Genomic DNA, 13,408 nt, shown 5'->3' with positions numbered 1-13,408 from the left:
TAGATGTTTCAGCAGCCTTGGATACAATATTTTTCTTTATATCAATTTCTGTTACATTGGTAACGTTCATTGTATGTTTGGTTATGTTGCTTGACGGATAGTTTGATAATTATTTTATCTTTTATTCCAGTTGTTTGTCCGGACGTCCTCAGTTGCTATAGCCGCGATGTATTTTGATGAAACTTGACATACATTTGCTTATTGATGACTATGATTATAACGCATTTATAAAGAATATTTCTTGAGTGATCACCCTTGAAGTACGTCGCAATTAATGTATGCTTTGTTTTCATCGTTTATGAAATTTGATGCTTTGTATATTATTAAATCTATAATGAGTGTGTTAACGTGATATGTTGTTTAACAGTTTCAGTGTTATAGCTCCTGACTTGGCCAAAGTACGTAATGATTTGTTTATGGTCAGGATGTCTGTTTAGATATTGTTTTGCTGTTATTGTTATATCGACACTTTTTATTCATATATCATCATTTTTGCTTGTTTGAAATAAATATCAGCAGTTAATTGGCCCATTTACACCATATAATATCAAATTAATAAGAATAGAATTATTTTAAACCTTAAATATATTTAGTTAAATGTATTTAAAGATAATTCTATTTATTTTATGCACCAACTAACAATTAACTAGATATATTTATCTGTACTGTAATTGAAATTCTATTTTCCATTCGAACCACACACTATACACAATTTATATATGACAAAAGAGTGTAAAGATTGGTCACTAAGATATATTTCTTATTTAACATTTTAATCACTGCTGTATGTAGTGTGGATGTCTTGTAGTCCGAAACTCTATAGACTATCATCTGGTGTCTTACAGCTTTTATGACAATTATCAACAAGAGTAAGATCAAACGATATCTTTAATTCTTTCTATTCTTCGAATGAGCAAATGAACGTCTTAATAAATTTGATTTGGAATCCATGTCATGTTTCATTTTTTGCAAAATATGCCAGTTAAATTCGTCACTTTCAGATCGCCTGAAGGGACATTTCGGATTGCCTAAACGGACATTTCAATCACGATAAATATCGCGAATTTCGTTTTCTGCCCAAAAATGTTTGTATATAAAGCTCCAGTTGATTTAAAAGCGTTACTCAACATGGCCGGTTGACGTGTTCTGTCAATTTTTCAGCATATGAAAAAGCTTCTGAGTGAATAAGCAAAAAATCACCAAGATGTTTACAACCCCAGCAAAGGTTCTGCAGCAAGGAAGAAAAAGGACTTGGCATGGAAATCCATATACGAAGATTTCAATATGGACTCGTGGCATCGACTCTCTTAAAATATGCCTTAGCAACCTAACCCCCAAAGCTAAGCAGAAAGACGCAGCTAGAAAACGAGAGGTTCGGAAACAGGGAGAGGGCAAGAGCCTACAACATCTGTCAGAATATTAAAGATTCCTGTCCTCAGACGTTTGAACCTTTATACACTTGTTCTAGATAGATGATGACGACGAAAGCCATGTGAAGGGGTCCAGGCGATCCTTGTCTATTGATGGGTTGATTTCACCAAGTTCATCTAATTCGTCGAAATAATCATCCATTTTGAAACATCGTAGAGCCACAAAAGGAATTTCTACTGATTTACAAATAGAATTAAAAGTTTAAACTGGTCTCGACCAACTTTCAGTTTAGCATTAATACATTTAAGGTGATTCTATGTGTTGCATACAAAATATAGAATAAACTTAACAGTTAATGTTATTCGGGCAGAATAGAATTAAATTAGGTTTAATTTCATTTGGTGCATATGGGCCTTTATCTTCGTGTTAAAGATTCCAGAGGGCTTATGATTTAAAAATTACGAAAGTTACTTCAATCTTTAACGCTTGTGGCTAAATTCTGGGAAATTGAATTTCAAGGATACTATTAAGTTTAGATTATAAATTAATTACTAATCATTAAAATATTCAAAATATTGTTTTAACGGTGCCATTTTCTTATCCATTTTTTTCTGGAAATTAGTTGAATTTTATTGTAAGCATTAAAGTCATTTCTTGAAAATGGGGGACTGTTACTGGTCACCTACCTACATGGCTTGATGTTGGAAGCTCTGTAGGTGGTTGCAGACGAACTAAGAGAAGAAATATCCGGTGATGTAAGTAAATCCGATTTAGTCAATTCATTGCAAGGAACTTAGGAATTGATGACGTTCTTAATGAAGATATTGGCAGCAATGCGCATTGACTATCGAAAAGTGAATATTACAATCGTCACAGATTCTTTTCCTATCCCAAGAATAGAGAACTGCATAGACATAGTTGGGAGTATTCTGTCCTATGGCTTTACAGATAGATAACAAGACCGCCACTTCTTAAATTCAGAACTTCATTCAAAGTAGACGATCATTATTGTAAAAAACTGTAAAATACAAAATAACACAAAAGTTACACTGAGAAAATCAAATAAAAGATATCCTTCTTTAGGATTTAAATGTTAGTTTCAAAATTCGATTGAATGACAAATCAAGTCTATGACGACACACAATATAGATCAAAGAACACTGCGAGATCAAAGGTCAATCTTGCCGATCGACCAACAAGGGAACTCAAAATTCGCAAAAACTATTATTTTGATCGTAGCTAAACTCTCGTGAAGGTAAAAGTAAGCACTTCTAAGTTCGGTTGAAACAGATTACTCACACGCTGGTTGCTGTTTATGTTCGATAAATTCAACTAGTTGAGAAAACTTGATATTTTGCAATGTGTTTCCGGTTGTACTGGGTTCGTTGTACCTCCCGAATCAGAAGAGTTCCCTACTCGATTAACCTGATCGCGTATTAAAGGAATACGGCACAGGGAGAATCACTAACGTTACCGAGAAAGATATAGAAAGGGCTTACTGACATATCGCTAACTGAAAGTGCAAAAAGATCCATGCATTTGCTTCACCAGCCGAACTTTTTCAATGTCAAACCTTCCAGTTGTCGTTCGTTCACTGAAGTTAAGCAACGCCTGGCTAGATAAGTACTAGGATGGGTTACCGTCTGGGAACACCGAGTTCCTTTATGGTCCTGTATTAAACATTTTATCCACAAAGCCCCGCCAGAAACATTCATAAAGCATATCTACGGTCATGGCTGATGTACTTTTTGCTAATTGGTTTTCGTAAATATACTGATCAAGAGTATTCAATTCGTTGAGGAGAATTTTAAGGAACTTCAAGATATAGCGTTAAGATTTACAGAAAGATTTTATAGTTAATTAGTTTTATTATGTACATACACTACATACAAGGGTTAAAATGAAAATTGAACTATGAGGATTCTTTCTTTTTGGAGTAATCTGGTAGTATGGGACAGTATTTAGCAAATTTTGATTTTTTGATACAATCTGGTATGAATGGTACGTCATATATTTCCATTCCTTCTATGTATTCCACTTTCTCCCCCTTTAAACTTTCTTCACCTTCAGCAAACGCCTCCAAACCTCGAGATTCTTTTGTTCCTACAAAAAAATCGAAAATATATTTTTGCACATGGCATAAACTCCCATGGCAGCAGTTATTTTTTTATTCAAATGGTATGAAATCTCAATCTCACCTTCCGGCGTACTGACTGTTAACAATCGCTAATTTTATGAATTTTATGTTTTTTTTGTGAATAATTTTCATCTCAAGGAAGATAATTTAAACCATCGTTTTTTATAATATTGTTTTACCATTAATTGTTTCAAACAATTCAGGTTATTGTACTAACCTGGTACGGTGTTGTCTAAGAAACACGATACCACACCAGCAATAAATATACCGTTTGATATTAACATTGTTAAAACTCTATCTACTTCTTCTACACCTGTAACAAAGTTAATCAACGTAATTTATCAACCAGCTTCCAAAAGTACACAAAAAATTGTATTCCATCCCTTTAACATAATACTTCGGGAGAATTATCAGTATTGTCACTATTATACAGTGACAAGGGAGATAAATGAAGCCCCTTAAAAATAAAAAAAACCTCAAAAAACATAAACACCATTTGAATATTATCCGAGAATTATATATATACAGATATAAGTCTTCTGTCTTCCGGTCATATAAATAAAAGTTTCTAAATACACATACCTGTTTCTATACCCTTAGGATTCTTCTTAACCCAATATGGCATCATAAATCCCAATAAAATACTGATCCCGAGGATAGCTAGATTTCTGGTACAATTCAAGTCTATAAACTGTAGCTGAGATAATACCACACCAAGAAAGATCCCAAAATATAACAACATTGAACCTCCTAAAACACTGTATGGTATAGTTATAAAAGCTGCATTCACTTTACCCAAAATAGCAAACATAATGTAAATACCCGCTAGAACAACAAATATCCTTCGACTTGCGGACTGAAAATATAAAAAAAAACAAATATATTGAACATCACAGTATTTATCTGATAAACACAAATTTCGACTGAATAAGGAATTACTGTTATATACGCTCATAAAATTTTGCTATAATCTCATTATGCATACAATATTAAAATCTGCAAATAGGTGCAACCAAACCTTCGAAGTTAATATTTTTCTTGTCTATAGAATACCTACTTTTTAGTGCTTTTCAGGAATTTGGAATAAAAAATAAATATTGATGATAACCTTTGTTATTCCTATAGCACCGATGTTGCCTCCGTATGAGTTTGTAGCATGACCTGCCCCAGTCATTCCAGCAAAGAAACTCATCAGACCTTCCCAAAATATTCCCCTGTTCATAGCATGTGCTGGTGGGAAGGGCACATGGCACATCCTAGCACAGGCATTATAATCACAGATGGAATCAACAACTGACATTATTGTCGCTACAATTGCTCCTACGAATGCTGCGGCATCAAACCTGAATGCACCAAATTGTCCTGAAATTAACAAAGATAAATATTAATAATTGATATGTGTGTTGAAAGCGGAGATGAGTATGCAAGCTTCTGGAACACATGATGGCACAAACTGCAATTATTTATTTTTTTACGTTCATTTGTAAATATAGTTACGCCATACTAACCTGGATAAGGGAAGTAAAACCAAGGATTCGTTGATAAAATACTATTTCTAGCATCTGTTCTGGCATAAAATTGGACACTATTAGGATCATTTGATAATACTCCAGTAGATGTTAATACGGCACTTAATATCCATCCTATTATCACAGATATTAAAATCTGAAAATACATACGATTCTTAGATAACCTAGGACAGAGGTTTGCAGATGGATCTTAAGGTATAAGTTTTGGGTGTAAATAATTTGTAGAAATTTCTGGAAATCTGATTCTCATTCAAACTGAGATTTCTGCACCATGTGGACTAATGAAGACGGGCAACGCCATGTATGTTACAAGTAGTGAAATTTTGCCAGGACAGCGACATTTGTCTGCTCTTTTTCGATTTCCAACTGTCGACGTGCACAGCCTGTAGCACACGGGGCCTCGGTTTATTATCCCACCCGAATGACTAGACGATTTTTCCATGTCAGCCCCTCTTACCTGCATCACAGACAAGGGAAACCAGGTTGAAAAATCCGAAGGTATCATCTTGACTTATGCCGGGACTATACCAATTCTAGACGAGTAACTTCTGTAGTTCCACACTAAATTTATGGCAAATATCATTGCGATACCATAACATGATTTTCAGCGAGTGCATGATTAATATGATAAAAACCAAAAATGCTTACAGAAAAAACCTGATGCAAAGGATACCACATGATATGAAAACCACGACTATTATTCCAGAATGGTATAGGTGTACTTCTATTGGCGAGATATAATGAGAATATAATACCAAATGCTGACGTTCTGAAAAAAAAACAACAACAACGCAATTGATGATAATACAATTTGATTCGCTAAGAAATGAGAACAAAAGAGCACCGAGTATTCTTGTGGCACAATTATTATGACTGACGTTATAGTTATGCGATTTTCGAAATACTTGAGTTACTGGGATTGCTTAATTGTCTTTCCAATAGCTTAATCAATTAAACAACGAGAATTATCAACATCGAAAGCATTTATATGCCAAACTTCCTCAAATTGAACGCTTTTAAAGATCACTACAAATTTATGAATATATCAAAGAAACCAATAGCACATACACGGCAGCACTTCCCCAATAAGTTTCAGCAAAATCAACAGTGACATTGTGTACATATAATACTACCATAAATAACGATGGTACTATTGTAATTGGTCCAACAAACTTAGCAATAACCCCAACCAGACCAGTTAATCCTATTAATATATGTATTCCACCAGCTACCATTAAACTACCTTGTAACTAAAAAATTTATTGAAATTCATTACTGTTTTGTATATTGGAAAATATAAAAAAAACCTTGAGTAGTGTCCTACTTTGCTGCACATGGTATAGATATAAGTGCATTGACACTGGCATCTCCAAAAAAGGGCGGAGGGGGCTAAAATTTAAAAAAAAACTGTGGAAATGTGCATATTTTTATTGTATAATACCAATCCAAAATTTTACAGCTGCCATTGAAAAAATATTGGCCCGTATGCACTAAATAAAATTAAACTTAATTTAATTATATTCTGCCGGAATAACATTAAATCTTAATTTAATTCTATATTTTGTATGCGCCACATAGAATTACCTTAAATGTATTTAAAAATTGGCTAATTTAATGCTTAACTTAAAGTTGGTCGAGACCAGTTTTAACTTTTAATCCTATTTGTAAATCAGTAGAAATTCCTTTAGTGGCTCTACGATTTTTCCAAATGGACGATTTACACGAACTTGGTGTAATCGACCGTGTTAATCCCATCGATAGACAAATCTGGGATCGCCTGGACCCCTTCACATGGTTTTCTGAGGAGGAATTTAAAGCAAGGCTTAGATTGAATAAGCAATCGGTGATGAATATCACTAATAGTTTGCAAAAATGAAACATGACATGGATTCCATATCAAATTTATTATGACGTTCATTTGCTCCTTCGAAGAAAAGAAAGAATTAGACACCAGATGAGAGTCTATAGAGTTTCGGACTACAAGACATCCACACTACATACAGCAGTGATTAAAATGTTAAATACGAAATATGTCTTAGTGACCAATCTTTAAATATGTCTTAGTGACCAATCTTTAGACTCTTTTGTCATATATAAATTGTGTATAGTGTGTGGTTCGAATGGAAAATAGAATTTCAATTACAGTACAGATAAATATATCTAGTTAATTGTTAGTTGGTGCATAGAATAAATAGAATTATCTTTAAATACATTTAACTAAACATATTTAAGGTTTAAAATAATTCTATTCTTCTTAATTTGATATTATATGGTGCATACATGCCAATATCATTTAACTGATGATTTTACCTTTTCTAAATGACCATATATTACCTCCCTTGGAACAGGTAATCTGCCATGAAGATCTGTCATATTTGTGGTATAGTTTGAGTAGTAAGACACTAAAAAATATTAATCGAAAATTAATTGATTGGTGTAGGAATCCAGCAAACCGGATTACTATACGTGTAAGATAACCAACATTTTTTAACTTGGTTAAAATGAGTCTTTGTTCATCAGAGCACTTATACTAGTGTCATAAAATACAAAAGAATCCCTCTATAATCCAATAAATCCACAAAGCTAAGTAATGATTAATCAAACTTTATGCTAGGTTTACATTATGTTCCCGACGGCCACGGTAATCACGGTTCAGGCCTTCGTAGGGAAACGGGATGAACGTGAGACAATGCGGGGTGACGGGAAACGCAAACTGTGTCAATCTGTAATTGCCATGGATGCTTGCCGGAATTTTAAACTGTTACAAAATTTAGCACGACAGTCACGACAGCCACGGTGCGGATGAGAAACATAATAGGCCGTAGCAAAATTGTGTAAACGCTATGTTTTTACTTAGTGTAAACCTAGCATTATAGGCATGGCTAAATAATATAAATATATAGGCTACATATGTTGACCAAGATTGAAGCCTTCTAGTTACGGGTATTCTGAAAATTTGAAGTGAGCAAAGAACTTTAAATGAATATTAGCCTACCAAGGTCTTCTTTTGATGGGCATGACCATTCCTGCAGTTGAGCTAGTCCCAGCAGGGGCACCACATAAGTGGAACTCGGACCTTGGAATATCGGTAGCCTACAATGTTGTATTAATAAATCAGTAGCATTACAGTGGCTCAACTATCATAGGGACTGGTTGAACCAAGTCCACCGACCAACACCCCTATGAGGGTCCCAATCTCTAGGAAAAAAAATTAAATAAGAATGTTCCTATGTAATATTATGGGCTTACTTAAGAAAATGCGAAAATGTCAGCTATGACTGTTTCCTGGGGATCCTAATGCAAAAAAATTGCTAAGACTATTGTACTATATATATACAGTTTAAGATAACTGTAGGCCTACATCTAGTTTTGTTATCAGAACAATTTTTTATAATTAAATTCACCATGAGTATAGATATCGAGCTGTAGATTAATCGGTAAAATTAAGTATATATTTTCGAATAATTCAAGTATGAATAAAGATAACAAATTATGACAAAGAAATCGAACCTCACTATTACAGTAATACACAAAGTACTAGTCTGTAGCTGAAATGTAAAAATCCACAACACCAATACTAAACTGGGTTGATAGAACCGCCTGTCAATCTAGATCAATTTGTGGAATATTTGGTGGCTTGTTTAGTCGAATTACCAGTTGATCAAAAGAGATTTTTTCCAGCCTTAATATCTGTATCATGGACATGTGGCTTCTTCGAGTACCATTCGGATTTCCCGTTCTAATTAAAAGTATCATTTAAACTAAATAGAGGAGCTAGGAATCCATTTAAAATGATATGTATGATGTATTTATTTATGGCTTATTAAAATGAAATTAAATTAGGCGTAATAAAAGCGCGATAGAATTTTCAAAATCCAATTAACCTGAGAATTATTTCTATCTATTACTTATAGACTATATAACCAACTTTAGCGTCTACGAATATTACATTATCAAAATACATCGTGCTTTGAATAGAATCTGAATCGAAATACATTTTGGAGAAGTTGATCGATCACTGCACTAAACATAACATTTTCATAAATGCAGTCTAATTGATTTTCGTTCCGTTTTTTATTTTTAATGTAGTGGCAACATTAAAAATACAAGCTAATAGAAACGAACGAAAGTGTGGCCTTATTTTATTCAGACTGACATAAATGGTAATATGAAATCCTAGTACATGTATATATTTTATATTGACATGTCGGGGCGCAGTAATTAGGTCACAGGAAATTCGGTCACCGGAACTTTGGTCACAGTAAAAAGGTCACACGGTAATTTGGTCACAGTAATAAGGTCACATGGTAATTTGGTCACAGTAATAAGGTCACACGGTAATTTGGTCACAGTAAAAAGTCACACGGTAATTTGGTCACAGTAAAAGGGTCACATGGTAATTTGGTCACAGTAATACGGTCACAGTAATACTGTCACAAGGTAATTTGGTCACAGTAAAAAAGTCACACGGTAATTTGGTCACAGTAAAAGGGTCACATGGTAATTTGGTCACAGTAATACGGTCACACGGTAATTTGGTCACAGTAATAAGGCCACACGGTAATTTGGTCACAGTAATATGGTCAAGGCAAAACTAGTAAAATGAAATTACTGGTAACTGGTGTAGTGATATTTATTTCATAATACATAATATAGTGTTCTGCTTGCCCTCTGCCAGAGATGGGTGGACCTTGTGGGGCCCTGAACGGTCGAACAGTATTTGGTATACCTGTCAATCTGCAGCTATATAGTTATTGCTGATACAACCCGCCACCGGTCTGCCTTTTAAGCTTGCAAGCCATACCACTGTTTAACTTTTGCCGACTCTCGCCATTCCAAGTTACAGAATTCTCACTCACTGAATGCAGCCTGTGAAATCATCCAGTATTGACTTCAGCAATGAAGTTGATTTAATATGTATTTTATATATAATCTCCACTACTCATAAATTTCCGTGCCCGTACCAACAACGTGAGCGTTTCAAAGCAGATTCTTTTCGATTTTCAGGTGGGGGTAGGGTGAGATGCTTCGCACGTATCTCACGTATCTGAGGGGCGCCCATCTCATCCTACCCGAAAATTGAAAAACGCTCAGGTCATTGGGACAGGCGTGGAAATTTACGAACAACGGTGCTAATATATACGAGCGGACGCCCACATGGCTATACGCCCACCAGCAGCAAATCTCATCGCGGCTTTCGCCTTTTAAATAGCATCACTACTTCCATGTAGCCAATATACACAGGTAAACTAAATTTGAATTAAAAGTCAATTTCAATAAATTTTGTGCTAAGTCGGGGGCAAAGTCACGAACCTACTTAAGTTGTGACATTGCCCGTCCTCCACCATTTATTGAATCTAGTTATCAACTACAAGCGGTTGATATGAATAAGATGACCAACACCACTGAAAATGGGTAATTTTACTGTGACCAAATTACTATGTGACAGTATTACTGTGACCAAATTACTATGTGGCAGTATTACTGTGACCAAATTACCGTGTGACTTTTTTACTGTGACCAAATTACCGTGTGACAGTATTACTGTGACCAAATTACCATGTGACCTTTTTACTGTGACCAAAATACCATGTGACCTTTTTACTGTGACCAAATTACCGCGTGACCCTTTTACTGTGACCGAATTTCCGTGTGACCTTATTAATGTGACCAAATTACCATGTGACCGTATTACTGTGACCAAATTACCGTGTGACTTTTTTACTGTGACCAAATTACCGTGTGACCTTTTTACTGTGACCAAATTACCGTGTGACCTTTTTACTGTGACCAAATTTCCGGTGACCGATTTACCTGTGACCTAATTACCTACATTCGACATGTCAATAGATGTCGACTTTAAACTAATATTTATAAAGCGGTTATCTTTTAAGACTAGTGATATTCAATCCAGATATGGGGATGATTAAATTTTGATATCGACCACTTTCTGAATCGATTATGGTTTAATGAGACACTCAAGTTCTACGACTATCTATACCAATGTATATGAACAGTAGAGGATCATAAATTGTTAAAAATTAATAAATCAAAAATGAAGGTATAATATGATGAGATATTCACTTATAATAAGGTCTTACTCTGTCAATCTTTTCATGAGAATATGGTTATCATTATTGTTATATATAGACTTGAAAACCGACAATTCGACCAACAACTAACCTAATATGGTGTCGTTGTGAAATGCAATTCTCGTCAGTAAAATGCTCTTACACAAGTCTTCTATCTCGAAAGAGATATGCAGAGATCTTATATAAATATTTTGTCATTTGCTTCACGACGATAAACTTTTTGTATTGTGTTTTTTTTCCATTATCTTCTGAAACCTAGTCCAGTTTTTTGATGCCATGTTGATGCATGGATGTTAGTCATAATATAATAATAGTAATATATACAAAATCGCTACAAGGCTGTTTACATTTACAATATTCCAACTCACCTAACGCCTACTAGTACCATTAATAATGTAGCACAACCTGACATAAAAAATGTAGTGCCCAGTAGTTTAGCTTTGATTTCATCATCATCTCTAGCACAGACCAACTCTGCTACTAATAGAGACACTGACAGGGATGTTGAGACTGGAAGTAGGGCTTGCTGTAAATAGAATCAGAATGTGAATCTGTAACTAAACTAAGACACAAGAAAGTTTCAAAGCTGGTCTGCTTGTACGGAGTTCTACGATAAATGTTCAAATCGGCATAAGCCGGGCATAAATTAAACTGAGACATTTATTTTCATTCGTTGTCTAATTCTATTTGTAAAATTCACAGAAGACAAACAAATGTAGGCATGTCCTTATTGCTGATGGTTTAATATCTAAAACATCTTGTGAAAAACTAATGGTTTACCTGTATGGCAAGTACGAACAACACAGGCAATGATGGTTTGTCAGTAACACTATAGACGAGTGGTTTTGATTTTCCTTTTCTTATTACCTCATCTAGGTCCACATAATTAGATTGAGGAGGGGGACACATGTAGCCTCGAAGTCTTTCTGAGAGACATTCCAGTTCAATATAACAATTAGACATAGCAACCATAATTGGATCATATTCTACTACATGTGCAAACACATACTGTATACTACCTATTTAATTCTAAAATCTTGTTGAGAATATAAATGAATATTATACGAATAAAAATCGATAGTGTCTGGACAATAAACCAAATTTTATCCATATGTTACATTATATTATGCAAAGTAGTATAAAACTTCATTTCAGTTGATCATCATATTAGGAATTTCATCATTATTTTAAAACCAATTTCAGCTTATTCTTAAAATACTAATTTACTTTAATGTATATCGCCCTGCATCGCACACTATTTTAAAGGAACAGATGCATATATATAATATCTATCAGAACATAATTATAAAAACCGTCATGTGATGTATGTTAAAGTGGAAAGCATGATCAGACCAGGCCTTAATGTCTCTCTTTTACCCTGTATGGATGTCAATTATAATAAAATAACATTCAATGCAAATGCAAAGTTTTATCAGTTTAAATTTCATGATAGATAGGCTGGGCTTCACGTGTTTACAAGAAACTGATAATATTCTGAATTTTTACTCTATATAATTCAAAAGCTAATAACACTAACTTTGCAAATATTTCAAGCGAAAGTAAAACCAGAGATTATAATCAATGATTAGAAAGTATGATAATGTAATTCAATCAATGTGAAATGTGAATAAATATACTGATACATATATACAAATCACTTGTATCAAATTAATTGAAATACTGATAATCAATTGTCTTGAACTCTGAAAAAGTGTAAAATGATGTGATCTACTGTGACGGACAGGCAAGGATTTGGGGTAGAGGTTGGAGGTAAAACTTACCTGAATTGCGAGTAATAATGTTAGATGTATTGGGGGACTATCTGTAACACTGTAAACAAGGGGTCGGGGTTTTTCAATAACTATTTCAACTTTTTCAGTGGCAGCGTTTTCCTTATCTCTGGAATGATCACCATTTATCTGAAAGTCACTTTTATATCCAGTATTAACAGAGGAGTCGTGTAAGTCTTCCGAACTGTCAAATCCAGCGTTCCCTTTACCACCTTCCTGGATTTTTTTCATCCCCACAAACTCGATTGGTTTAGATTGAGACATTATCGATGTTTACAAAATCGCGATAGGTGTATCAAAGTAAACAAGAAGCTGAATATCTTCTAGTTAAATAGATAAAGACGATTTGACTTCAAACTCTGAACTGATATTTACAAAGGCTTAAAACTTAGTGATCAGTCAAAAGTTTTCATTGTTATGTAAATATACGGAAACGTATGACAAGGTCAAAACATTATTTCATTATCACTTGTTTTTATCTTATCTATT

General features: G+C 34.2%; 1 protein-coding gene across 1 annotated transcript; it reads right to left on the bottom strand.

Moving 5' to 3' along the window:
- Positions 1 to 3,283: 3,283 nt before the first annotated feature.
- Positions 3,284 to 13,183, bottom strand: LOTGIDRAFT_160815 (hypothetical protein; the record flags this gene model as incomplete). Its single annotated transcript, XM_009056005.1, has 11 exons — positions 3,284 to 3,474; positions 3,726 to 3,821; positions 4,091 to 4,364; positions 4,617 to 4,870; positions 5,017 to 5,173; positions 5,695 to 5,806; positions 6,106 to 6,287; positions 7,348 to 7,439; positions 8,033 to 8,130; positions 11,498 to 11,655; positions 12,911 to 13,183. The coding sequence occupies 11 exons, from the start codon at positions 13,181 to 13,183 to the stop codon at positions 3,284 to 3,286; spliced, it is 1,887 nt and encodes a 628-aa protein (XP_009054253.1).
- Between the last annotated feature and the right edge of the window lie 225 nt (positions 13,184 to 13,408).

This window comes from Lottia gigantea, assembly GCF_000327385.1.
Source record: "Lottia gigantea unplaced genomic scaffold LOTGIsca_26, whole genome shotgun sequence".
Taxonomy (NCBI): Eukaryota; Metazoa; Mollusca; class Gastropoda; family Lottiidae; genus Lottia; species Lottia gigantea.
Note: the sequence above shows the minus strand (reverse complement) of the source record. Positions and strands in the feature narration are given on the sequence as shown.